Source organism: Mauremys reevesii, linkage group 1 (genome assembly GCF_016161935.1).
Source record: "Mauremys reevesii isolate NIE-2019 linkage group 1, ASM1616193v1, whole genome shotgun sequence".
NCBI classification, from domain to species: Eukaryota; Metazoa; Chordata; order Testudines; family Geoemydidae; genus Mauremys; species Mauremys reevesii.
In genome coordinates this window covers 111,435,811-111,460,980 of record NC_052623.1, presented here as the reverse complement: position 1 = coordinate 111,460,980, position 25,170 = coordinate 111,435,811, and the positions used below count along the sequence as shown (strand labels likewise).

Here is a 25,170-nt window from a genome sequence, read left to right as displayed (position 1 = left end):
TTATGATTGCTATTTGTTTTGTGGTAAGTTCCATTTTAAAAAAAGGCCAGGATTAAGGAGCACTGTCAGAACTGTGCAGCCTGAATATCATGTTCCTAGTGCCAGCACTGTGCCATCAGCCTCTCAATGTTCTGAGCAGAAAATTCACTTAAAGAAAAATACTAGAACTGCAGGTATAACTGCAAAATTTAAATGTGCCTGTTACCCAAATAGCATTGTTAACATTTAGTTTTGTTTTCTTTCCATTAATTGTTGTGCTAGATCAATGTTTCCCAAACTTGGGATGCCGCTTGTGTAGGGAAAGCCCCTGGTGGGCTGGGCTGGTTTGTTTACCTGCTGCGTCCACAGGCCCAGCCGACTGCGGCTCCCACTGGCCGCAGTTCACTGCTCCAGGCCAATGGGAGCTGCTCAAAGCAGTGCGGGCCGAGGGATGTACTGGCCGCAGATAAAAAGCCTCTCTCTATAAAGTAGGCAGCAGGTGCAGAGGGCAACAAATATCATATTTCAATAACCGATTATACTATGGTGGCTAGTTTTAACATCTAGCACCAAACAATAGTAAGGAAAATATGTTTAATTTCACAACCCAGTTTAGTTTAATCCAAGCTTTGCCAAATCTATTTCAATGGACAGTTGCAAGCGAAAGCAGGGAAGGCAGTTTGAGTATCCTTTTTTAAGAACAGTTACACGGGCCTAAGACAGGCTGTTTAATACAGTGTTAGGAATTTCATAGGAATAGAGGATTTAAGGATGTGAGACTACAAAGATGGCTCTTTTCTGGCTATACTGTGTCATTGGTGCATAGGTCACTGAACCAGTTCATTAATTGTACATGGCACAGTTACAGACTAGCTGAAAAAAGGCAGGAAACCTTATAACCAAAAGACAATAATGAAAGGTGACAAAGCATAAATTAGATATTGGTAATTTGGTGAAAGCATAAATGAATTTGACTTTGTATAATACTAAGGGGGTACAAGGACAGAGTTATGGCAACAGTGGGTTGTGAAAAAGTATAAAATAAAGCAGGACATTTGCTCCTCCTAGTGTTCAATATTCAAATTCCTTGGGGTTGAAGGAAACAATGCCACGAAGACAGCATTCATTGACACAGATCAGCAGGGTACTTTTCCTCCCTGCGTCTGGAGCCCCAGGGGATGGTAGCAAGATCTTATAGTTACTGAAAGATGCCAACTGATGAAGTCATTTATTCAAGAGATGGACACACAGATAAGGAGCTTTGTTTACAACAACAACAGACCAATGCCTAAAATAAAACACACATGAATCTGATGGCATGGAAGCATCGTGTTTAGAAAGAATTGTGATTAAGAAGTAAATCTGACTTCATTCAAAATCATTGGAAAGAAGAATGAAAAGTTCACATAAAATTACAAAGGAACTGAATCATCCTAATGAGTAACAGATATACCAAGACTTCAGAGAAAATCACCTTGAACAACAATAAAAACCACCTTCAGAAGCACTGATTACAATGCCAAAGTACCATAGTCAAATAAAGAAATGTAAAGCTGAACTATTCAACATGCTGCACTAACAAGAGATAAAAATAGCAAATCCTGTTAAGAAATATGAATGAGTCATTACTTAAACCATAACAACAACAATACACTTTATATTTAGTTTAAAAGGAAAATTTGACCTTAAACACTGCAGCCCAGATCTTTGGCCAGAGCTGTGGCCAAAAAATGCAAGGCACAGTTAGGGAAGGCTGCAAAGATGGACTTCAAGCTCCCCTAATACTAAAGGCTGCTTTAAGTTATATCAGTTACCAATGTTCCAGGGGGTTAATACAGTGGCTGTGGATCAGCAGGGTTTGGAAAGCCCCAGACAGCCCCTCCTGCCGCCCTTCTCCCCCTGCCCCGCCCCCCAAAAAACACACCAACCAACCAAACCAAAGAAAAAGCACTGAGGTGATCCTCCTAGGATTGGATAGACCAGTTTTGGAAACAAAAATTGCTGGGAGTGCTGAGCAATGCAACCCCACTGCATCGGATGATCTGGGCCTATTTATTTAGAGTTCCATTGAGACTTTAGTCCCAGCCCTGTTTAAGAGGCTGTGTATAATTATATGACCCCAGGAGGAGCACTCTGAAGGCCTTGTGACAATTCCTCCACTACATCCACTTGCTCCAAGGGCTAGTAATTCATTACACTCCTTCTAGGGATTAGCATACTCCCTGTAATATGTCCAGCCAGGCTTTAACCCCACTCTGCCTCTCTTTGCCCAGTGGCTCCTGGTGTGGGGAGTATCAAGTGGAGAGCAGCCACTGCTCTCTCCACTGCCTCAGAAGCGTCAATCCACGAGGTTCCTGCACTGCTCCTCAGGGCATGAAGGGTGTAGGGGTGGGGTGGGGATGATAGCTCCTCAGTACTCTCCTATGCCCTGCATAGAACCAGGGCAAAATCCAGCCCTTAGTGGTTTTATTAAACTGTGAAACGCCACTGATTTTTTTAAAGGCATCTGGTACAGTTGAAAGAAACATGGCATTGATGAGGAGGCTACATGGAGAGAAGGATGAACTGGGTGATCTAATAGAGGACTGTTCCACCTCCGATATCTATTCTACTATAGAAGGCATATATCATCTGGCATGTTTATTTTGATTTTTGCCACTCTCTTAAAAGACAACTGCTTAAAGCCCCACTGACTCCTTATACCTGGGTGCCAAATGATATTCACAAACAGTGTGGATTTGTGACTAAATGTAATGACTGTTCATAGAGAAAACCATTGTTGGTGGCTGATTTGTTACAGTATTGAAATTCATGAGTAAGAAGAGGATTAATTCGTGTGGTGCAGCCATTACATATCATACACTTTGTATCTATTTTCCTTTGTCTGTCTCACCTCACCCCTAAATTTTAATTTAAAAGTCTCCTTTATTCTCATTTCTAAAATATATTTAGTCTAAGGGCACAACTACAGTCAGGTTTAGCAAAAGCTAATTACAAATGTAGTGTGTAAGGTAAAGAAATGTTTCAAAAGTAAAGGCACAACATTACCTATAGCTCCTGGCAATCCCGGCTTTCCTGGGGATCCTTTTGGTGCTCTCACGCATTCTGCCCCTACAAATAAACATTATCAGTGGAGTTCCACATACTCATCTGCTGTATCTCTCATTGTTTTTGTGACTTACAATAACCATACTATGCTTAAATCTAGCAATTATTTCCATTAGTAAAACGATACAAATTGAAAGTTTTATTTAATCATTTTTATATAGCAATGTGCAGCATAGCTCATGCTGACAATGAATTAAGAAAAGTTGTTCATTTTATTCCACTGGAACCTTTGCTGTGCTAATAGCAGTGAAGAGATCAGATGTTATTATAACACTTGCCAAATTTTCAAAATGGCAGCTCACTTTTTTCTGGAGTCAATTAAAAATTTAAAAAATTAATTCAGTTGCACGTGAAAACTAGAGTACTTGTTCCTTTAAATACCAAATTGCATGATACTTTTTACCTAAACATAGAGTACTTCTCACAAATGGTTTGCTACATTGTACTTGTGAAATCTCTTCGGAATCTAATTTCTGTTATTTGTAATTTCAGATAGTTATTACAAGCCATGTGATAATTGTTTTTCTTAATCACAATAAACTCAAGGGAGTAATGAACCAAATAGTTTTTGATCTGCAAAGATGAAACACCATTAATTTAAAAACACATGCTATGACCAAATTACTGATTAGTTGTATAGCGAAAGTGTCATTATTTGTGACCTGAATATTAAGCAGTTTACAGATGGAGCTATCTCCAAGAAATGGCAACATCAAAATTAGTCACCAGGAATCAGTAAGCACACTGTCATGCTGTAGGTGCCCCATAGATCTAAATATTAAAATGTTTCCAAGCATCTTATTTCTGTACTATACCTGACCAAACTGTCTTGATGCCTTGATCTTCAGTAACTTGGTTACAATCTACCAGGGAAGTATGAGAAAAGAGAAACAAGCAAGATAGACTCTTAGCATTTTAAACAAAATGTTAAAAATTATAAAACCCAAACTTCTCAGTTCTAACTGCAGATGTCTATTGCAGCATCAGTTGATACACTGTGTCTAAATTATTGTGCACTGGATAATTCTCATAAATTAAAGAATGAAAAGGCGGCCACTCATTTTAAAATACTTGGAAACATGGTGAGCCGCATCTAATTCTAACAAAGGAGAGTTCATGTGATGAAGTAAAATATTTGTTTTTGATATACCGTGAGAAATAAGAAATGACAGACCTTCCTCTCCCTTCTCTTTACACACAAAAAGTGCTGGCCTTGCAGTCTAGCAACGGCACCAAATAATTGAGGGGACCTCTGGTTGGGTACCAAAATCCCAGACCAGTAGTGGGTCAGAGAGCTGCAAAGGATCAATATTTATGCCCTGATGAGGAGCAGAGGGCAGGTTCAAGCTTCTCTCTTATCTCAGGTCAATGAATGGAGTAGGTTTGATTGGGACCAACCCGAGGAAAGACAGCCACAACGCATGAGATGTATAAGTAATATGTTCTTTCCCCTCAGTCAGAAAAGTTAAGGTTTTACTAGCTAATAGTGCCAAATTTGTAAATTTTATTTAAATATCTGAAAGGAAACTATTGAAGTATTTCTGTTAGATTGTTGACCAAATAATATAACAAACTCCTTCTTATTTATACACTATCCTATACTGCCTTGTCAGTGAGTAGATTTACATGATGTTTTGCATATGACTCAGTACTGGTCCCTAATGACTTTAACATAAGAGACATGTGATCACACATACCTAATTGGGCAGGAGCACCTGGAGGACCTGGGGGACCTTGAAGTCCTGGATTTCCATATGTTCCAATGTCACCTGGAGGGCCACGGTATCCTTTTGGGCCAGGTAAGCCTGCACCTGGCAGACCAATATCTCCCAGAAAGCCCTTTTCACCTTGTAGTCCTGGATAACCAGGGTCACCTGGTGAACCTCTTACACCATCACCCTATGGGAAAACAGATTAAATATACAGGGATGGGCACTTTGACTTTGCATAAGAATAAACCTCACCCAAACAATTAAACATTTTTTCTTATTATTAGTAATTGGTAGATGGTCAGTTTCCATGTATCATGGCCATTTACAAGGGTGACATCAGCAAAAAATCTTTAACATAATAAGGTAACATGTTAACTTAGATGTGTGACATTGCACTCCATATGCTTTATGGAAGTATGCTTATGAATATGAAATATGCTTTACGCTAAATACTCCTTGTATGGTGTCATTAGAAAGCTTGTAATCTACTAAATGTGTTCATCCTATTTGTTTACATGTATTATTTCTATATCTGGAGTTAGGAGAATAAGATAGAAACTTGTATCACTGTTGTAAACATATTAAGTGGAGGCCATAAAGGGTGCTCCAGAAACAATCAGTTGTAAATGGCCTTAGTTACTTGAAAGCCTTCCTGTGTATGTGTGGGCCAGCCCATGGGGAATGGAGACTAGGGGTCTTACAGTGACATGTGACCATGTCACCTGATAATGAAATCCATCTTAAATCTGGTACTTTTCCATTTAGAAGATGGGGTGGGGACCGAGAGAGACAAGAGATTCCTGCCTTGTGCCAAAACTATAAAAGGGGATGGAGCAGGACAAAGGAGGAGGCCAGTCATGAGAAAACCCCTGCTTGACACCTGAGATGTGTGTACCAGAGGAAAGGACTGTATCAGGAGAAAGGATTGGGTCCAGACTAGGAAGGAGTCTAGTCTGTGAAAGAAGCTCTTTTGGAACATCTGAGGGTGAGATATTACCTGTATTCAATTTCTTAATGTATTAGGCTTAGACCTGCATGCTTTTGCTGTATTTTGCTTGGTGACTTACGTTGTTCTGTCTGTTATTACTTGAAACCACTTAAATCCTACTTTTTATACTTAATAAAATCACATTTGTTTATTAATAAACCCAGAAAAAGTGATTAATACCTAGGGGAGCAAACAGCTGTGCATCTCTATCAGTGGTATAGAGGGCAAACAATTTATGAATTTACCCTATATAAACTTTATACAGAGTAAAATGGATTTATTTGGGGTTTGGATCCCATTGGGAGCTGGGTGCGGGAGACAGGTAACCTACTGAACTGTTTTCAGTTAAGTCTGCAGCTTTGGGGGTGTGGCCCAAACCCTGGGTCTGTGTTGCAGCAGACTAGCGTGTCTGGCTCAACAAGACAGGGTTCTGGAAGTCCAAAGCTGGCAGGGAAAATGGGCTCAGAGGTAATTTCAGCACATCAGGTGACAGTCCCAAGGGGGTCTCTGTGACCAAACCCATCCCAAGATGTATAACCAGGGATGGTACCAACGAAACAAACATCCATTGACAGAACATTCCACTAGAGAGGGCTAAGGCCAGTGAATGCACATCATTTGGGCTATGTGAACCAGTCATACACCACCTGTGGCTGTAAAGCTGAATGTGACTTTTGGGGAGTCTGTGGGTTCGATCAGAGAGCTGCTTACTCTGCCGAGAAATGCGTGGCAGGCCAGGTTGCATTGTGAAAGTTGATCAGAGTGCGAGCAACATCGTTTCACATCTCCCCAAGCAATCAAGTTAGGAGAAATGGGAGAGAGGAGAAACAGCATGATCCCTTTCTTAAAGAAGACAGAACGACTAGGGCAGAAAAGGCAGGATAGTGTAGAAAGTGTCAAATGGAGTTGTAGAGAAAGAGTAATTAGCTGTGGAGAGGAATCATTACAATTAGAAATGGGTCAGGTCTGGTGTTTGAACCCAAATTAGATTTAGGCTGGGGCTCATGTTACAACAGTTCTGAAATCTTGAGAGCTTTCATATAATTTTGTTACAAAATGACAGCTATTAATTGGCTGTTCTAATGACATTTCTGCCATCTTGAGCCAAAATATGAGAATAACGGTTCTTTCAAGATTGGTGTCACAATGAACCAGAAAATAGGTCCTTTTCAGATTTAGATTTGACTGATGACAACAATCATTGGCATTCAGATTTGATGCTCTGGGTCTGGCCCATTTCTAGTTATGATGTCTGAGCTCAGTGCTGTGTCAATATGTGATGACTTTATGTTTTCAGGATGCATCACCCTAGTGCAAGCATAATATGCACTGTCAGGCAGCTGATCTGCGATTAATTTTTGCCTCTCCATAGCTTCATTTGACGACCATGTAGCTCTTAAGAGATATTCAGTGTGAAAGAATTTCATGTAAGTTTAAAAGGAGGGAAAACCAATAATAAATCATTGATGGAGCAAACTGACCTGTCAGGGATATGAACTGGTATTAATTTGCTTAAATAAAATGGGAAAAGAATGGAAAATAATTAATATAACATCTCAATCTGATACGTGAATGCATCAGCAACCAGTGAAGATAGGATAATAATTTATGATGTAGGTATGGAGGACAGCTCAGTTATGAGATGCTGAACTAAAGAAGTCTGTAATTAAATATGGTAGGCAAATATCGGATATAGTTGTTACTTACTGGAAGGCCAGGAAGCCCTGGTAAGCCATCTATGCCATCTTTTCCTTGAAACCCATCTTCACCTTTAATGCCAGATAGTCCAGGATCTCCTGGGTCTCCTTTGGTACCTAAAGAAGTGCTCTCAATGTGAAATTACTCCTGCATTGGACAAAAGGCTTACATATAATTTGCAAATTGCAAGGGAAGTAGATTGCTTGTTTTACCTTTTGTTGTAACATATCTAGGATCTCCTTTCTCCCCTTTTGGCCCAGGAAATCCGACTGCACCAGGAAATCCCTGTTGATATCCATTTTAAATAAAGTTAATCAGAACTTTATTTAGGAAACAAATGGAAAAGTGATAGTTAAAAGTAAACCTGTGTGCCAAGTGACCCTCTGTTGTTCTTCAAAAAGCTCCTCAAAACTTAATTCTTTCACATCGCTTTCTATTAATGATTTTCTCTCCGGTGTTCCCATTCTTGTGCTTGATCCTTAATCAGCGTGTTGTCTCTCTACTTTAGATAGTAAACTCCTTGGAACAAGGAACTTGTCCTCTTATATATCTGTAAGATGCCATGAACTCCTGCTGGTGCAGGAAGGTGCAATGTACATGTGCCTGGCCTCATAACCCCAGGGAGGCTTCATCGAGAAGGACGGTAGGTAGAAATACCACTATCTACACTATATGCAGGATTCTGAGGGGTAATGGCAGCTTTACAAAAATTGCCAGGGACTCCAATGGAGGGGCAAAGTCTACTGATGGAATATGCCAAATTACTTATAGTTATAGTGGGAAATAAGGTAAATTCTGCAACCAATTCCCGGAGTAGGAAAACAAAACTCAGAATTTATTTTTATTTATTTCTGGGGATTTTTCTTCTGCTCAGCATCATACTATGTGAGGGCCTCACAACACCTGTGTGATGTAGAGAAGTATTATCTTCCACATTTAACAGGTGAGGAGACTGAGACATAAGGAGGTTAAATGACTTGCCTTAGGTCACACAGAAAATCTGTGGCAGAACTAAGAATAAAACTCAGATCTCCTGATTCCTGGTCCTTTGTCCTGAATACAAAACCATAGTAGCCTAGGATTAATGTAGGGTGCAAAGTGCATCTGTCACAAATAACAGGTTCTTTATTCAGGCAGCTACTTAGAGTTATTTAAGAAGATGAAACTGGTGAAGCACACCCAGAAACTTTATCAGCTTTCATTAATACAGACAAATGTAATTGAAATAATAGGAAAAATCATTATACATAAGTATAAGAATGAGAAGTACACGAAAGCGGTTTCTGTATTGTTCATACTTACTACCTTATGGAAACCATTAGAAACAAAGATAAAAGAAAAAGTAAGTGAAGATCACTCCAAGAGGAAGGATTTGGGCCAGGCTTCCTACTTAGTTGCCCCATGTCGTCATCGTGGTGTCCCAGTTAGGATTTGTCTGACAACCTGTTATATGTCTTTTCCCATTCCACTCACATACATCCAGGACCATGCCTGATCTAGTCAGCTCTCAGCCCCCTATTCACATTTATATTCTGTTAGACCAATTTTAGAGTTCTGAATGTCCATATTCAGTGTTCCAGCTGATTATAATTACATTTCTGACACTTAACCCAACCATTTGCGTCAGTCCCTTTCCCAATAGTTTTGATATACCAAGTGGTTAGCTCTTACTACAAAAAGTCCCTAATATGCTACTGTTTGTTCGTTTGTGGTTTACCTGTTTATCACCAAATGCATTTGTAAACGATCACAAGATATGTACTCCTAAATTATATAACCTTAGTTCAAGCTTGTATCATTCTATAGCTTTCAGCCAAGCACATGATACTTGTGCTATCTTATACCCACTGCCAACTTCTATGAGGCCTCACTCTAAGCTTTTAAAACTTACATTCCTTAAGCCCTATAAACAAGTCTATTTTTAATAAATATATTAAATACTTGCCGTTACAGCTTCAATAACTTCCATTCTTATTTCTATAAGCATGCTTAGCAGATAGATTCTATTTTACCCTAAACTATAGGGCCATCCAAGATCAGATCAGGAATCAACACCATCCTGGTACCCATCTGAAGCTGCAATTCAATGGTCTGGGCACCAAAGCCCATCCCAAGGAAGTTCATCTAGCAGGTGGCTATGGTGATTTCAGCCCCGGGGACTTAGTTTAAAGGCCAAAAATAAGGCAGGTGTTGGGTCCTGAAGGCTATAGATTCAAACATTTTCTGCACCAGTAGATGGTCATATCACCTGTTTTTTGTTGTGAACAAACATATTATTGCTGAATAGTCCATGAGCCACGTATAATGGATTTCCCTACCTTTCTTTTACTTTGTGCCACGGTACACAGAATATGAAGTAAATTGTCCTGTTCCATTTTAATTTTGCTTAGAAGACTCATGCTGCAAATCAATTACTAGTGCATAGTACCCTTTTGCACCCCTAGTTCTGTCTTTTTGTGTAGTTCTCCTTCAGTATGAAATGAAGCCAAGTTGTTCTTGGCTCCAAAGTACACATGGAAACTATTTCTCTGTTGCTGAATACGTGAAACATACAGATTCACATTTCCATAAAGTCTTGTGTAGACCAAATCTCTGATATATAGAAGCTGATTTCTCAACTAATATTTACAAGTTGCATTTAAATGTATGGTCAGCAAAGTGATATCTTAGGGCCTGTCTACACAAACACTTAGTTCATGGCAAGCTCTCGTCTAAATCTACCCCACGCTACCCTAGACATTCCATAGTGCACTTAGATCTACCCCACTTTCAAATGGGAATAGGTCAAAGTGCACTACGGAACTTTAGACCATGGCAGCAGGGTTCATATGGATACTTAATGTGTGGAAGGTTAGTAGATTTAGACCCTAGCTTTCCATGAACTAAGCATTTGTATAGACAAGCGCTTAGATACCAGTGTAGAGATGTATATTTCAGATGTTCTTTTTTAAAGGCAAAGGAAGCCCTTGAATCTAATGTGAGGCCAAATTCTGTCTTCAGTTAAATGGTTGTAAATTTGGAGTAACTGCACTATATTAGTGAAGTGATTTTAGCTTTTCTATTTTTTGCTTTGAAACATTGTATACAGTGTATTTTAGCGTTAGGTGCCTGCCCAAAGTTTTACAGCTAATATTTCTCTTTCTTTCATGCTCAATATCTTCAGTCACTTTAGATCAAATTCAGTTTTCACTTATATTTATGTTGATCGTGACTAATTCTAATGAATTCAGTGTCATTCAATATAATTGACTGAATATGTCCAATGAATTACGGAGTTACTCCTGACTTTGCTGCAACTGAAAGTAAAGTCTGGACCAAAGTTATTGAAGATCTTCAGTTATAAAAGAGAAATATTACTTGTAAAACTTTGGGCAAACTCCTATAACTGGTTGAAAACATTTTAGTCAAAAACATGTTTTGAGGGGTGGAAATTTCCTTAAAGAAAATTTTTGAAGACTCAAAAAATCAATTTTATTATGTTTTGTTTAGGACAACCAATAGCCAAGCCAAATTTTGGTTTTCAGTTGTTGTAAAACAAAAAAAAGTTTTGGCTGGGTTTTAGTTTTCCATCAAAGGCCTGACAAATTTCATTAAAAATTAGATACAAATGAAAAATTATCATTTTATTCGAATTTTTTTGTTAAAATAAACTACGTTTTTAACCAGCTCTACAAAAAATCCATTGCTAAAACAAGAGTCTCAGTCTCATTGAGGATCCAGTTCACAAAGCCCAATTCTAATTTTATGTAGAACACTATAATCCAGAAGTGGTTATTAAAACAGATATGCAACAGAGGTGTAAAGTGCATTTTACTGGGAGCAGGATCAGGTTTGTTAGGTATGGTATGAGAACTTCCAGAGTGAAGAACAACAAAGCTAGTTTGATGAGAATCACTGGTATAACAGATACAATATATTCCCTTTGAGTAAGAAAAAGAGATCTTGAAGGCATTGTGGATAGTTCTCTGAAAACATCGACTCAATATCCAGTGGCAGGAAAAAAAGCTAACAGAATGTTGGGAATTATTAAGAAAGGGATAGATAATATGAGAAAAAATATCATATTGCTTCTATATAAATTCATGGTGTGCCCACATCTTGAATGCTGCATGCAGATGTGGTTGCCCCATCTCAAAAAAGATAAGTTGGAATGGAAAAGATTCAGAAAAGGGCAAAAAAATTATTAGGGTTACAGACAGCTTCATTATGAAGAGAGATTAATGATTGGGACTTTTCAGCATGGAAAAGAGATGACTAAGTAGGGATATACTAGTGGTCTATAACATCATGATTGATGTGAAGAAAGTAAATAAGGAAGTTTTGTTTACTCCTTCTCATAACACAGAACTAGGGGTCACCAAATGCAATGAATAGACAGCAGGTTTAAAACAAACAAAAGGAAGTATTTCTTCACACAACACACAGTCAACTTGTGGAACTCTTTGACAGAGGATGTTGTGAAGGCCAAGACTATAACAGGGTTCAAAAAAGAACTAGATAAATTCATGGAGGATAGGTCCATCAATGGCTGTGAGCCAGGATGGGCAGGGATGGTGTCCCTAGCTCTGTTTGCCAGAATCTGGGAATGTAAGACAGGGGATGGATCACCTGATGATTACCTGTTCTGTTCATTCCCTCTGGGGCACCTGGCATTGGCTGCAGTCAGAACACAGGATACTCGGTTAGATGCACCTTTGGTCTGACCCAGTATGGCCGTTCTTATGTTATATTCTTAAACAATTGTTGGTAAGGTATCAAGTATCAGAGGGGTAGCCGTGTTAGTCTGGATCTGTAAAAGCAACAAAGAATCCTGTGGCACCTTATAGACTAACAGACGTTCTGCAGCATGAGCTTTCGTGGGTGAATACCCACTTCTTCAGATGCAAAGATGTTAGTCTATAAGGTGCCACAGGATTCTTTGTTGCTGTTGGTAAGGTAGTTATTTTATCAACAGCACAAAATTATTGATTTGTGGTTTTTAAGAAAACATACTATAGAAAGCCTATAGCTCAGTGGTTTGAGCATTGGCCTACTAAACCCAGGGTTGTGAGCTCAATCCTTGAGTGGGCCATTTGGGGATTTAGTTGGGGATTGGTCCTGCTTTGAGCAGGGGGTTGGACTAGATGACCTCCTGAGGTCCCTTCCAAGCCTGATATTCTATTTCAAAATCATAAATAAGATCCTCAAAATTCAGCGGCTAGACACATGTATTTTGTTAGAAATAACATTAAAACCCATCCCTACTGGCATTAGCATCATCTTGTCAGCTAGCAATGGCTATATTAGAGCTGGTTGAAAAAAATGCTTTGAAACATTTTTTGATGAACAATGATTTGATTTGCCAAAAAATCCATTTTCATGAAAAAGTTGGGTTTTCATCAATATTTAAAGCAAAAATATGATGAATATTGAAGAAAAGTTGCAGTGAAAACAAGCAATTTTTTTCCTGACAAGCTCTAGTATGTCTCTGAAAAAAATGGATTAAAGAAATAAATAACTTACTTTTGCACCAGAGAAGCCTGGAAGACCATGCTGACCTTGATCTCCATCATCTCCTTTCCGTCCAGGCTGTCCAGTTGGGCCTGGAAAACCTGGTGGACCGGGTGGACCAGCAGGACCCCGTCTGGCTTCCTCACTTTCAATACATTTACAGTCCCCTGTTTCACCTGCAGAAATGTGGGAGGGAGGAAAACATAGAAGCTCATTGAAAACAAACATTTGGAAGAATTTATTATGAGAAATCTTAGGCGAGATAATTTTAATACATTGGGGTTCATGGCCCTGTTCAAGTCAGTGTCAAAACTCCAATTTACGTTAGTGGGACCAGAATTGATCCCTAATGAAGACACAAGTATATAAAAGAAGTGCTTTATGGGGAAAAGAAATAGCCCCATGAGATATTTTTCTTATTGTGTTAGCACTAGGTCAAATTCTGCAGTCCTAGTTCAGATCATGCTGAGGCAAAACTCACACTGAGCACAATGAACGTTTTGGATGAATAAGGACCTCCGGATTTGGCCCACTATTTGTACTGTCTTACCTTTCAATCCTTTTTGTCCTCGGAACCCAGGGAAACCTCGGCTGCCCGCCTCACCTGGATCCCCCTGGCGTCCCTTCAGTCCAAAAGGATAGCCTATGTGGTTAATGAATTTGAAATACAGCATTAATGTCTTGTATATTTACCCTTCCTGCCCTCCTTCCCATTCTTTATCCTGTTTTGAGCACCACTGCATCTGACTCTTCGCTCTCCCTGCATGTTCCTGTCATCTACCATCCACCCAACTCCTCCCCATCAGCCTTTCTTTCTGATTTTTAATCCTGGCTCTCTGTCATCACAATGTCCCCCCCTCCTCCTTGGTGACTTCAGCTTCAATGTTGGTGACTCATCCCACCCCTTAGCCTCCCATCTCCTCACCCTCACCTTCTCATTTGATATGCAGCCCTGGTTCAACTCTCACACTCACCAAAAGTGCCATTTACTTGACATGGTCTTTTCCAAGCACTGCTCGCTAACCTCTCTATGGCTCAACTGCCCCGCTCTGACCATCACTGGTCTCTCTCGATACTGCCCGTTTCCCTCCCACCCCACCGTGCCTGGCCACCTGGTTCTTATATGACTTCCAGACTATCAATGTCAATGACTTTTCCTCTGCTCTGTCTTCCATTGATATGGTTGATTTTCTCAATTTTTTCCACTCTTTCTCTCTTTTACCACTCTCTCTCAGTGTCTGCCTTGTCCACCCCCAGCCTAGGCTCACCCCTAACACCCACTTCCTCTGCTCCTGCTCTTTTGCTGCAGTGTGTCTCTGGCAGAAATCCTGAGACCAGGCTGACTTCTTCTACTGCACGTTTGTTCTTTCCTCCTTCAGTTCTGCCATTTTCCTAGCAAAGCAGCTCTACTTCTCAAACCTAACTGAGTCCTGCACCTGCAGTGCCAGCCATCTTTTCACCACCTTGGACTTCCTCCTCAATCCCATCCCTTCTCCCACCCTCACCTCCCTCTCTACCATGGGTCTCACAGATTTTTTCAAAGAGCAAATTGACAAAATATGCCATGACCTTCCCCTTCCCCTCTGCTCACCTTCCCTTCCTCTCCTACCCTCTTTCCTCCTCTCCCTGTCACAGATACAGAAGTTTCTCAGCTGCTCACCTCTAACTCCTCCAATTCCCCCAGAACCACATCCCATCTCCTTATTGCCTTTGCTCCCATTCTTGTCCCCTCCGTTCCCCTTCTCCTTAACCTCTCACTCTCCTCTGGCTCTTTTCCCGCACAATACAAGGGTGCTTTAGTCTCTCTCACCTTAACAAAACCCCACCCTAGACCCACTTGCCTCTTCAACTATCACCCAGTTCCCCTCTCCCTTTTGTCTCTAAGCTCATAGAACAGGGGTGGGCAAACTACAGCCCGCGAGCTGTTTTAAGCTGGCCAGCGAGCTCCCACTGGGGCGTGGGGTTGGGGGCTGTATCATGCGGCTCCTGGAAGCCGCGGAATGGCCCCTGATCTGGCACCTAAGCGCTCCAATGGGAGCTGCCGGAGCGATGCCTACAGATGGGGCAGCGTGCAGAACCACCTGGCCACACCTCCACGTAGGAGCCAGAGAAGGGACATGCCACTCTTCTAGGAGCCACTTGAGGTAAGTGCCACTCGGAGCCTGCACCCCTGAGCCTCTCCCCACGCCCCAACCCCCATCCCAGCCCTGATCCCACTCCCACTCTCCAAACCCCTTGATCCCAGCCTGGAGCACTCTCCTGCACCCCAAACCTCTCATCCACAGCCCCACCCGAGTCCACACTTCCAGCCAAAACCTGTCCCAGCCCCGAACCCCCTTCTGCCGTCCAACCCCCTCGGTCCCAGCCCAGAGCACCCTCTTACACCCCAAACTCCTCATCCCCAGAGCCTGCACCCCCAACCAGAACCCTCACACCCTCCTGCACCCCAACCCCAATTTTGTGAGCATTCATGGCCTGTCATACAATTTCTGTTCCCCAATGTGGCCCTCAGGCCAAAAAGTTTGCCTACCCCTGTCATAGAACATAACTTTACAATTGCTGTCTGGAATTCCTCTCCTCCTATTCCATCCTAGACCCTCTCCAGTTGGGTTTCTGCCTCTTGCACGGCACTGAAACTGCTCTCACCAAAGTGTCTAAAGACCTCTTCCTAGCCAGATACTCTATTCTCATCATCCTTTACCTGTCAGCTACCTTTGACACCATCAGCCATACTTTTCTTGAAATCTGTCCTTCCTCAGGTCTCATGACACAGTCCTCTCCTGGTTCACTTCCTACCTCTCTAACGGCTCCTTCAGCGTGTCCTTTGGAGAATCCTCCTTATTCTCCCTCCACAGAGTTCCCTCCCTTGCCCAGGGACAAGACGTAGAAGAGGAGAGGGCCATCTCATGCACAAACACAAATTCAATCATCATCTTTATGCTGACGACTCTCATGTGCCTCTCCACTGCAGATCAGTCTTTTTCTTTCCAAACTAAAAAGTATCGGCCTGTCTATGCGACATTGCCACTGGGATGTCCATCTGTCAGCTTAAACTCAGCCTAAACACAGCCCTTGCTTGTATCCATTCAAAACATGATAATTTTGCTAGCTCATTGCTTTGTATCCTTTAAGGGCTCCCCCTTCCCCATCACATCAAATGTAAAACTAACCCTCACACTTGGGGTGTGCTCCCTGTAAGCAACCACAAAGCCACCTCATGGTCCTCCTTCAGATTCTTTGCCTGACAGTGGTTATGCAGCTGTTGTATTGGGGCCCCTGCCTATCACGGTGATCAGTATTATCTCACTGGTTCCCTGTACTGCCCCGGCTGTCTGTATCTACCTGGTTTTTCTCATCTTATGCTTAGACTGTAAGCTCTTCGGGGCAGGGACAGCCTTTTTGTTCTGTATTTGTACAGCACCTAGCACAATAGGTTCTGAGGATCACAGGTGCTACCGCAATTTCCGTTAGTAAATAACTGCAGTATTATTGACATGTATTGGCTGTACCACATTTGACATAATATAGTACATCTAAAACATTTCTAAATACTTAAAATTTACAATTGCATGGCATACTAATGACAGCCTATTTACAATGAGTATACTGCATGGGTTTACTCTGTAAATTCAGTCAATGCATAAGCCTATGTCCCCAGCTGTGCCAGAGTTTTGCTCGGTTCAGTGGAAAGGTGACTTTAAGCTACCTGGTTCACAAACCTTTACACCCTCCCCAACTTAATCTTTGGGATTGCCATGATCTGTTTCAAACCATGGTATAACTTGGAGCAGCTTCAACACTGCTCCAGATTTCACTGGCTGGCTGAGAGGACATCACACTCTGGCCCTACCAGCATTCCAGACCCTCCTCCTATTTTGGAGGTGCAGATGCTTTGATGAAGTAGCTATTCCATATTAGGGGAACACTCAGCAGACTACTTAGGACGGTTTTATAGTACCTATGTGAAATGGTTTACTGTATCACAAGCCAAGATCTAGTCCACAATCCTTTCATCAGTGAAAGTTAAAAAAAAAATTTAAAGCCATGTTTTTATGTACATGTCCTGCTGGATTATTTTCTTTTAGCCATGGAGAGATTCCAAAACATCTAGCAGTATTAGCATGGTTATCTTTCAACATGACTGATCATTAGATACTGCTCATTAAGCAGAGACATAGTGGGATTGGACAGAATTGAAATCTGCTGTCTTAGACCATTCTTCTCAGGTAGATCACAAAGAGTTATTTTTCCCTGACATCTTCACAGGGAGAAATCACAAATTCTTTATGGTCAGTGCATACATAAGACCTCTAGAGGATATGGTGAGACACTACTGTCTTCAGCATAGAACCAGCAACGTAGGTGCTGGAACTGGGAGTACAGGTGCACCCCCTGGCTTGAAGTAGTAATAACAACACAAAGACATGGCTTCCCCCTTCAGTACCCCCACCATAAAAAATTGTTCCAGCTCCACTGACCGGCAGTATATAAATGATATCCAGAACCCTGACAAAACTGTCCTAGTACCTCAGTGAATAGCGCCTGGATGAACAGCTGCTAGCTAAAATGTAACCCAGGCATGGAAGAAGTGACGGTGATAGAAAAAAGGAAATATCAAGAAGGGAGATGGAGCTAGCAGTTGCTATTCATCAAAGGAATCAGCTCTGTGACTGTGGCTGAAAGTCCCAGGGCCCTCTATTGGATTCCTCACTGCTCCTAGACAACTAAATAATGATCAGCGTCAGCATTTTTTTAAATCTTTGGCTGGCCAGAAGGCTGCACCCCTTCCTGTCCAATGCAGATCTAGACCAATGGCTAATGTTTGCCACCTTCATACTTAACTATGGACACAACTATTTAAAATACATCGGGAACAAAAGGAACCCTAGCAATGGTGGATGCCTGTTGCTCAAAACTTGAGCTATGCAAAATTTCTCTGCTGAAAAATCCAAACCATGAGAAAAACCACAAAACAAACCAACCAGATGTGTGTTCCAGGGTTTGTTATTGTTTGAAAAATCAGGTGAACACATCTTTCTTCCTGTGTTTCTTTGTCCTTTTGGTACCCTCCCTCCTGCCCAGGTGCATACAATCACTTATTCTCCTCCACACTCTGCTCCCATGAATGCCCATTCCTCTCCCAATCTGACCTATTAACTTGACATACCAGCAGCCTTGTTAGAAAATGATCAAATGACGACATTTCTGATTCCCTAAAATTAAATCTGTTCATTCTCCAAAGACCTTATGGCCTGGCAGCATCTCTAGCCACTTACCTGGAGTTCCTGGAGGACCAGGTGGGCCAGGGAATCCTGGAAGTCCTGGTTTACCATCACTACCTGGTGGGCCTGGCTGAGTTGCTGGAAAACCTGGTTCTCCACTAAAACCTTTGGCACCCATTTCTCCACGTAAACCTCTTCTTTCATAGCCATCTGAAATGGGAACACGTCACCCAAGAAATTGAGAATGATCTCTCAAACATGCTCTCAGATTAAGAGGATAGGCATGCTAGGTTATAGAGGGAAAATAGGCATAACTACTTCCTCCATGTGAGGAAACAATGCAGGTATTCTGTATATAGTGATAACACCACTTTTCATCTGAGCAATTCAAAGCATGTTACCAAGGTGGATAGGTATCATTACCCCTGTTTGCAAGTGACTTGCCCAAAGTCGCATCAGAAGTCAGTGGCAGAAACCGGAATGGAATCCAGGTCTCCTGATTAACAGTTTAGTTCCTTATCCACCACACCACACTGCCTCTTTCAGTACCCCATGCTCCATATGTATTCCCGCCCCTGTCCCCAAAATAATTCTGACTAAAATTGGAGCACAGTGGATTGTTTTGAGTCAATATTTAGATCATGAAATATCAGAATATTACCAGGAAAGCCATCTGACGATCCAGGAAGACCAGGAAGGCCGGGATTTCCTTGGTCCCCTCGGTCTCCTGCAGGCCCAGGAACACCTGGCAATCCTGGATCACCTGATACACCTGAAACACATCCCCATCCCCAAGAATACAGGTTAGTCTGCTGATCTTTGTGACACACACAAGCAGCACTGCATGTTCTAGATTGCTCAGCCAACTGTAATTCTTGAAAGATAAATTAGAATATTCAGCTACTTCATTTGGTGACACATTCCAGAAAGTGTTTTATTAAAAGCTGCAGTATTCACAGCAGCACAAGATCCATCCACACACAAATACGTGTAATTTGTCAGGCAGAAACGTTTAAGAAGAAGATGGGTTTGCAGAAGAAAATATTTAAAATTAGCATTATTAAAAGTTACATCATAATATCTGAACTGCCCTATTAAAGTTAGTATTAACAGAAAGTTATCGTTTTAAAGAAAACACAAAGGTTAAGAAAAATAAATCTGCATTTAAAGTTTCAACAGCTGCATAGCTCTGCTGTGTATCCCAGCCACACCGAGCTCTGGGCTGGACACATCTGCCAGCTGCCACATGAAACATAAGCCTGCCAGTTTGAGTTCATAAATCCGCAGATTGTGCTTTTCGGAGGATATAGTGATTAGGGTTCAATCATGCCCATGTTGGGGATGGTGTGGAGTTTCCCTGCACTAAAAGGGGCAGAATTACTCTCAGACCTCCCTAGTATGATGTGGGAGTGCACCTGTGATTATACCCATTCACAGGAGGTGCACTAGGTCACATAGAAGGGTCCCTCCTCTTTTGATGGGTGCCTTACACTCTAGAGGACACATGATGGGAAGAGTCCCTTTGCTACCAGGGAGCAGAAGGGCTGCATTTTGGGCCAGTTGTTGCATAGGGGTTGTATTATGCTTTTTGTCTAAGCTCTGTGAGGCTGGATGGGACATGGCATGTGTCCCTCCCTCTCCTCCACTCCTTGCCTACCTACTCGTCCCCTTCCTAATCTGTGCCATTGTCCAAACCCACAGAGGGGCCTCTGTGGGGCTTGAAGGGGGTGGGGGCTGTCCGTGCCTTCTGCATGGGAGGACAGACCTATGCATGGAGGGGACTCTCTGTGCCTGGTTCTAGGATTGCTGACCTGAGCTGCTGGAAATAGCCCACAGCTTTTAGGAACAATCACTGTAGCATGCAGTGTAAGCTTAGTGAAAAGCTCACAATTTGAATCAGTTAAATGTCCTCTTATTTAAATGAGTAACTAGATCATTAGATGGAATGGAGTTTTCAGGACTTGGCAGCCCTTTCGGGAAAGTTGTAGCAGACGCAGAGCTGACCTCCAAGAACCAAAAGCTTTTGCAATCCAATTTAGCAAAAATAGCATTTTGTATTAGAGGAAATATATGAAATGAAGACTGATGTTTTTACAGTCAGTCAGTATTATGGAGCAAGCACACAAATGAATTTGAATTTTTTAAAACTGAGAAACCACCACGTTTTCATAACTGAAAAATGATCGACCTCAAACTTTAAGCATAAATTCTCCAACGTGGCAAGGCCTACACATAAGATAAGAAGTTATATATGGAAAGGAGATTTTTTTCCTCCAGAATGTTAGAAGGAGCAATTTATAATAGAAGCTGTGTCAGACAGCTCTGTAACAATACAGAGAATTATGAGTATCTATATACTTATGATTGGGAGCTGATCTACACTAAAATTATAACTATGTTAGGGAACTAAATAACAACCTAAATAGAGCTGATCGACATTTTCCATTGAAAATATGTTAAAATGGCCTTTCTCTCCCCTTTTTAAGAGAGAAAGGGAAGGGAAAAAATGAAAAAAGTTATTTAGAATTGACTTGTTAAACATTTTCCACCAACAAATTAAAAAAACCCCAAATCATTCCTTTTTGAAACCTGTGGAAAAGAAATTATTTCAAAAATGTTGAAATATTTTGCACAAAAAAAATAATTAACCACATTATAATATACTTAGTTTGTTTTGGTCTACACAGGCAAAACCAATGTTACAACCTTGAAGTTTTATGCCACCCTGAGCTCAGTGGTTCCCAAACTTTAACAACCTGTGAACCCCTTTCACTAAATTGTCAAGTCTCGCGAACCCCCTCCTAAAAATTAATATTTCCAGAGATTTTATCCTTTACCTGAGTATAAATTATAAAAGCAGCGATCGTGGAAATAGAAAAGTTGTTTTTATGACATGCTTATTATACACTATTTATTTGTCATTGCAGTATTTTTATTACATTATGAAAATGGCAACACTCTTCCAAGATCTCACTTTCATAGCTTGTATCAAGGCTCCTATAAAAAGCACCAGAGAGTCCTGTGGCACCTTTAAGACTAACAGATGTATTGGAGCATAAGCTTTCATGGGTGAATACCCACTTCGTCAGACGCATCCGATGAAGCTGTTGAAAATGGAAGGCAGAAACCCCGTTTTTCCTGGGTGAAGACAAGGCCTAAGAGGGATCAGGACTAAGATAACTTTAACTGTACACTAGTAGGGAGTTTGTACACTATTGTTTGAGATGAGTAACATGTATACAGACTAGCTTTACTAAAGGAGCAGAGTTCTCTGCATTTCATGCTTTTGCTGTGGGGGAAGATGGGAAAACAAGGATAAGCTATCAGCATCACAAGTATTCTGAGCAATGAAGACATACCTTTTCTTGGAACGGGAAACGGAGCATAAACAGGTGGTCCTTGAAACCCTCTCTCACCCTGCTCTCCCTGTATAAATAGATAATGAAGCATCAGATACTTACTCAGAGTGTGTCTACCCCATTTTGCGGTGAGGGACTACTTGAGCATGTGGGTCCGTTGCACAAAGGACCAGATTTTCAAAAATATTTAGGCACCTTAGCAGCAGATAGGCACCTAATAGAATTTTCAAACTCCCAATGATTTTGATTTCAATGGGAATTAGGCACTTAACCTGCATAAGAACTTTTGAAAATCCCACTTGGTGCCTTCTCTTCATTTCTAGGCACTAAATACCTATAACATCTGGCCCCAAGTTGCCAGCAAAAGCCTTGTATTTCTCTTCATTCACACCACCTTTCCGCTGGTTCTCCTACTTGTTATCCTCATTCATCCAGATTTTCCCACTCATTCGCTCTTTTCATCAGTTGGGGGCAAAGAAAATATTCACCCTCTTTTCCCTCCAGTGTCAGTTAAGCACATTTTGTGAATTTTTACACCTTTCTCTGAAGTATCTGGTTACTGACAGACAACCAAGCAGCATAGACAACTGCCTAGTCAATTATGGCAACAGACATTTATATTTTTATTCTAATGAACAGATACAGCATAAGCAAAATTATGTCTGGTTTACTAATTCTGACAAATTAAATTCACTTTTAGTGCAGGAAAGTAAAGAAGTACCTTCATTCCTTTAGGACCACGGCTGCCTGGCATGCCATCAAATCCTTGGAAACCCTGAAATATATATCAAAATTGTTGCCTTTTTCTAAATCAGACAAAGAGTGAAGATATTTTGTTACAAGATTTTTCAGCAGATCAGCTTGTTGCCATTATTTTAATCTGTTACAACAGTCATTTTAAAAGCATGAGAATGGTGGTTTCCTCTAACATAGTTAAGGTGTGTGAAGTATCCAGCAAAGCTGAGAAGTTTGTCACCCTCAGGATTTACTCTTGGCATTAATAATTTAGTTCTACCTTTCAGTTTTTTCCTGTTTAAATTTTGCATATTGGGTCAAATCCTAGCCGTGGTGCAGCCCTGGCACAGCCTGGTTGGAGGAATACAGAATGGAATACAGGTAATGAAGCTGTTGAGCTCTCAGAAGATCTTGAGATGGGAACCTGCATTCTGGATCGAAGGAAAGAGGGGTAAGGAGAAGGCAAATGGCCCATCCTCTCTAGTCCTTGGAGATGGTGTCATGAAGACAATGCACATGCATAGTGCCTCTTTTACTCTGCAGCACAGTGGGGTTTCCCCCAGATGTCAGTCAGCTAGAGAAACTTGTCTAGAATATACTACTGAGCTACACCCTAGAGATGTCATTGTTATAATAAAGTAATAGTTATACTTAGGATGTGAGCTCTTGAGGGCAGGAATTGTCTCTTTATTATGTGTTTGTATAGTACCAAGCATCCTGGGGCTGGGGCCTCTAGGTGCTACCGCAATACAAAATGCACTACTGTTGCAGATAGCCTAATTAAACTACCAATATCTGTAAGCAGGGCCGCCCAGAGAATTCCGGGGGCCCGGGGTCTTCGGCGGCGGGGGGCCCCCGCTCAGGGGCGGCTCTAGACCCCAGAGCGCCAAGCAGGCGCGTGGGGCGGCCCTTTCCCTGGGGGGTGGCATTTGGCTCCGGTTGAGCTCCCACAGGCATGCCTGCGGCAGGTCGACCGGAGCCCGGGACGAGTGACTGCGGCGGGTGCCGTGGTCCCGCGGCTCCGCTTGACCTGCCGCAGTCATGCCTGCGGGAGGTCCAGCCGAGCCGCGGGACGAGCGCCCCCTCCACAGTCATGCCTGCAGCAGGTTCACTCGTCCCGGGCTCCGGTGGACCTGCCGCACGCATGCCTGCGGGAGCTCAACCGGAGCCGCGGGAAGACGGGAAACACTCCAGGGGCCCCGGAAAACACTCGTGGGGGCCCCTGCGGGACGCGGGGCCTGGGGCAAATTGCCCCTCTTGCCCCCCCCTCTGGGCGGCCCTGTCTGTAAGAATGTTTTATCACATAAACATCTCTCTATAGAGCAAGGATCAGCAACCTTTGGCACGTGGCCCATCAGGGAAATCCACTGGTGGGCCAGCCCGGTTTGTTTACCTGCAGCATCCATAGGTTCGGCTGATCGCAGCTCCCACTGGCTGTAGTTCGCCATTCCAGGCCAATGGGGGCTGTAGGAAGCAGCGTGGGCCGAAGGATGTGCTGGCCGCTGCTTCCCACAGCCCCCGTTGGCCTGGAACGGTGAACCGCGGCCAGTGGGAGCTGTGATCAGCTGAACCTGCGGACACTGCAGGTAAACAAACTGTCCCGGCCCGCCTGCGGATTTCCCTGATGGGCCGCGTACCAAAGGTTGCTGATCTCTGCTGTAGAGCATTTTAATTAATTGAATGATTTATTCTTTTAACTGAGACAATGACACCTCCAGTGCTTGCCTATACCAGCCTTCTGGCACACGTCTGAAATGGCTTAAATCTGAAGTCTATGTCAGCAGGGTGCAATATAGCATATTCCATTGGCGTACATTTCAGCCGTGCATATGAAAATATCAGGCTTACATCTCCTCTCGCATGCACTGGTTTTACACCAGTGTAATTCCATTGACTTCAATGGAGTTATTCCTGATTTATTTCAGTGTAAGGGAGAGAAAAATCAGGACTATTATATTTTATTTAAAAAATTTTCTAGAACTGAATTCTAGATACACTAGAGTCCATGCGTACTCCAGAAAACAGAAATTCTAAAAAGTTAAAGCATTAAAATAAAATAGTGGCCAAAGCCTCAGCTGCTGTAAGTCAGTGTGGATCCACTGACATTAGTGAAGCTGTGGAATTTACACTAGCTGTGGATCTGAGCCAACATTTTTATATACAGCCTCTAAAACTGAAGAGTGTAGTGAACTCCTGACTAGAGCAGATATTTCAATAACTGGCTTCAGAAAATATTTACACAGTTCTAAAGCTTTGCAATACACCACAGCATTCTCCAAGATGCCACAAACTGATCCCCAGGGATCAAAGATATTATCTACAATGGAAATATATGTCAGACATTGTCAGAAAATTAACAACTGTTATACAATAGATGTAAAATCTCTTTCACACTAGGTGGAGCTGTAGATCTAAAAAGGAAGCCAGGAGTTTTCTAATTATCTACTGCTTACTTTAAGTACACTGAAAGGACTGAGCTATAGCTCTTCCTTTTCTCAAAGGAGTCAAACATTTACCGTAATTTAAAAAAATGTTTTTGCTGGTGAATAACATACCGGGAAACCTACTCCTTCAGATGTCATGTTTTACCAGTTACATCTCATTGAAATAAGTGTACCCTTTACAAAAATTTTTGTCGGGACTCAAACTCAAAAAGGGACAAAAGGGGTCAATAAATGATTCTGACATGGGTGCAGATACCAAGCCTACTTAAGTAAAAGGAAATTATTGACAGTTTTCTCTCTTCTAGACTAGCCGTTTTGACAGTAGCTTAAGAGCTGTGGATTTCACACAAGGATTGGTATTCCTTGCTGCCAAATTCCTTAGCATAATCAAGAAGCATAGAGAAACCATTTATTCCTGTAGCCATAGACTTATTT

The 25,170-nt window shown here is 41.8% G+C and overlaps 1 protein-coding gene across 4 annotated transcripts in view; it reads right to left on the bottom strand.

Annotated features, from left to right (window-relative positions):
- Positions 1–25,170, bottom strand: part of COL4A2 (collagen type IV alpha 2 chain) — a 216,200-nt gene that overhangs the window by 41,321 nt on the left and 149,709 nt on the right. For all 4 annotated transcript variants that reach the window (XM_039517786.1, XM_039517789.1, XM_039517800.1 and 1 more), the window contains exons 17-27: positions 22,278–22,331; positions 21,557–21,623; positions 18,859–18,969; positions 18,252–18,407; positions 13,526–13,618; positions 12,988–13,151; positions 7,698–7,770; positions 7,495–7,601; positions 4,785–4,986; positions 3,903–3,950; positions 3,028–3,090 (exon numbers count right to left, since the gene is read on the bottom strand). In XM_039517786.1, the coding sequence (XP_039373720.1) occupies positions 3,028–3,090; positions 3,903–3,950; positions 4,785–4,986; positions 7,495–7,601; positions 7,698–7,770; positions 12,988–13,151; positions 13,526–13,618; positions 18,252–18,407; positions 18,859–18,969; positions 21,557–21,623; positions 22,278–22,331 (1,138 nt within the window). The remainder of the gene's footprint in view (positions 1–3,027; positions 3,091–3,902; positions 3,951–4,784; positions 4,987–7,494; positions 7,602–7,697; positions 7,771–12,987; positions 13,152–13,525; positions 13,619–18,251; positions 18,408–18,858; positions 18,970–21,556; positions 21,624–22,277; positions 22,332–25,170) is intronic.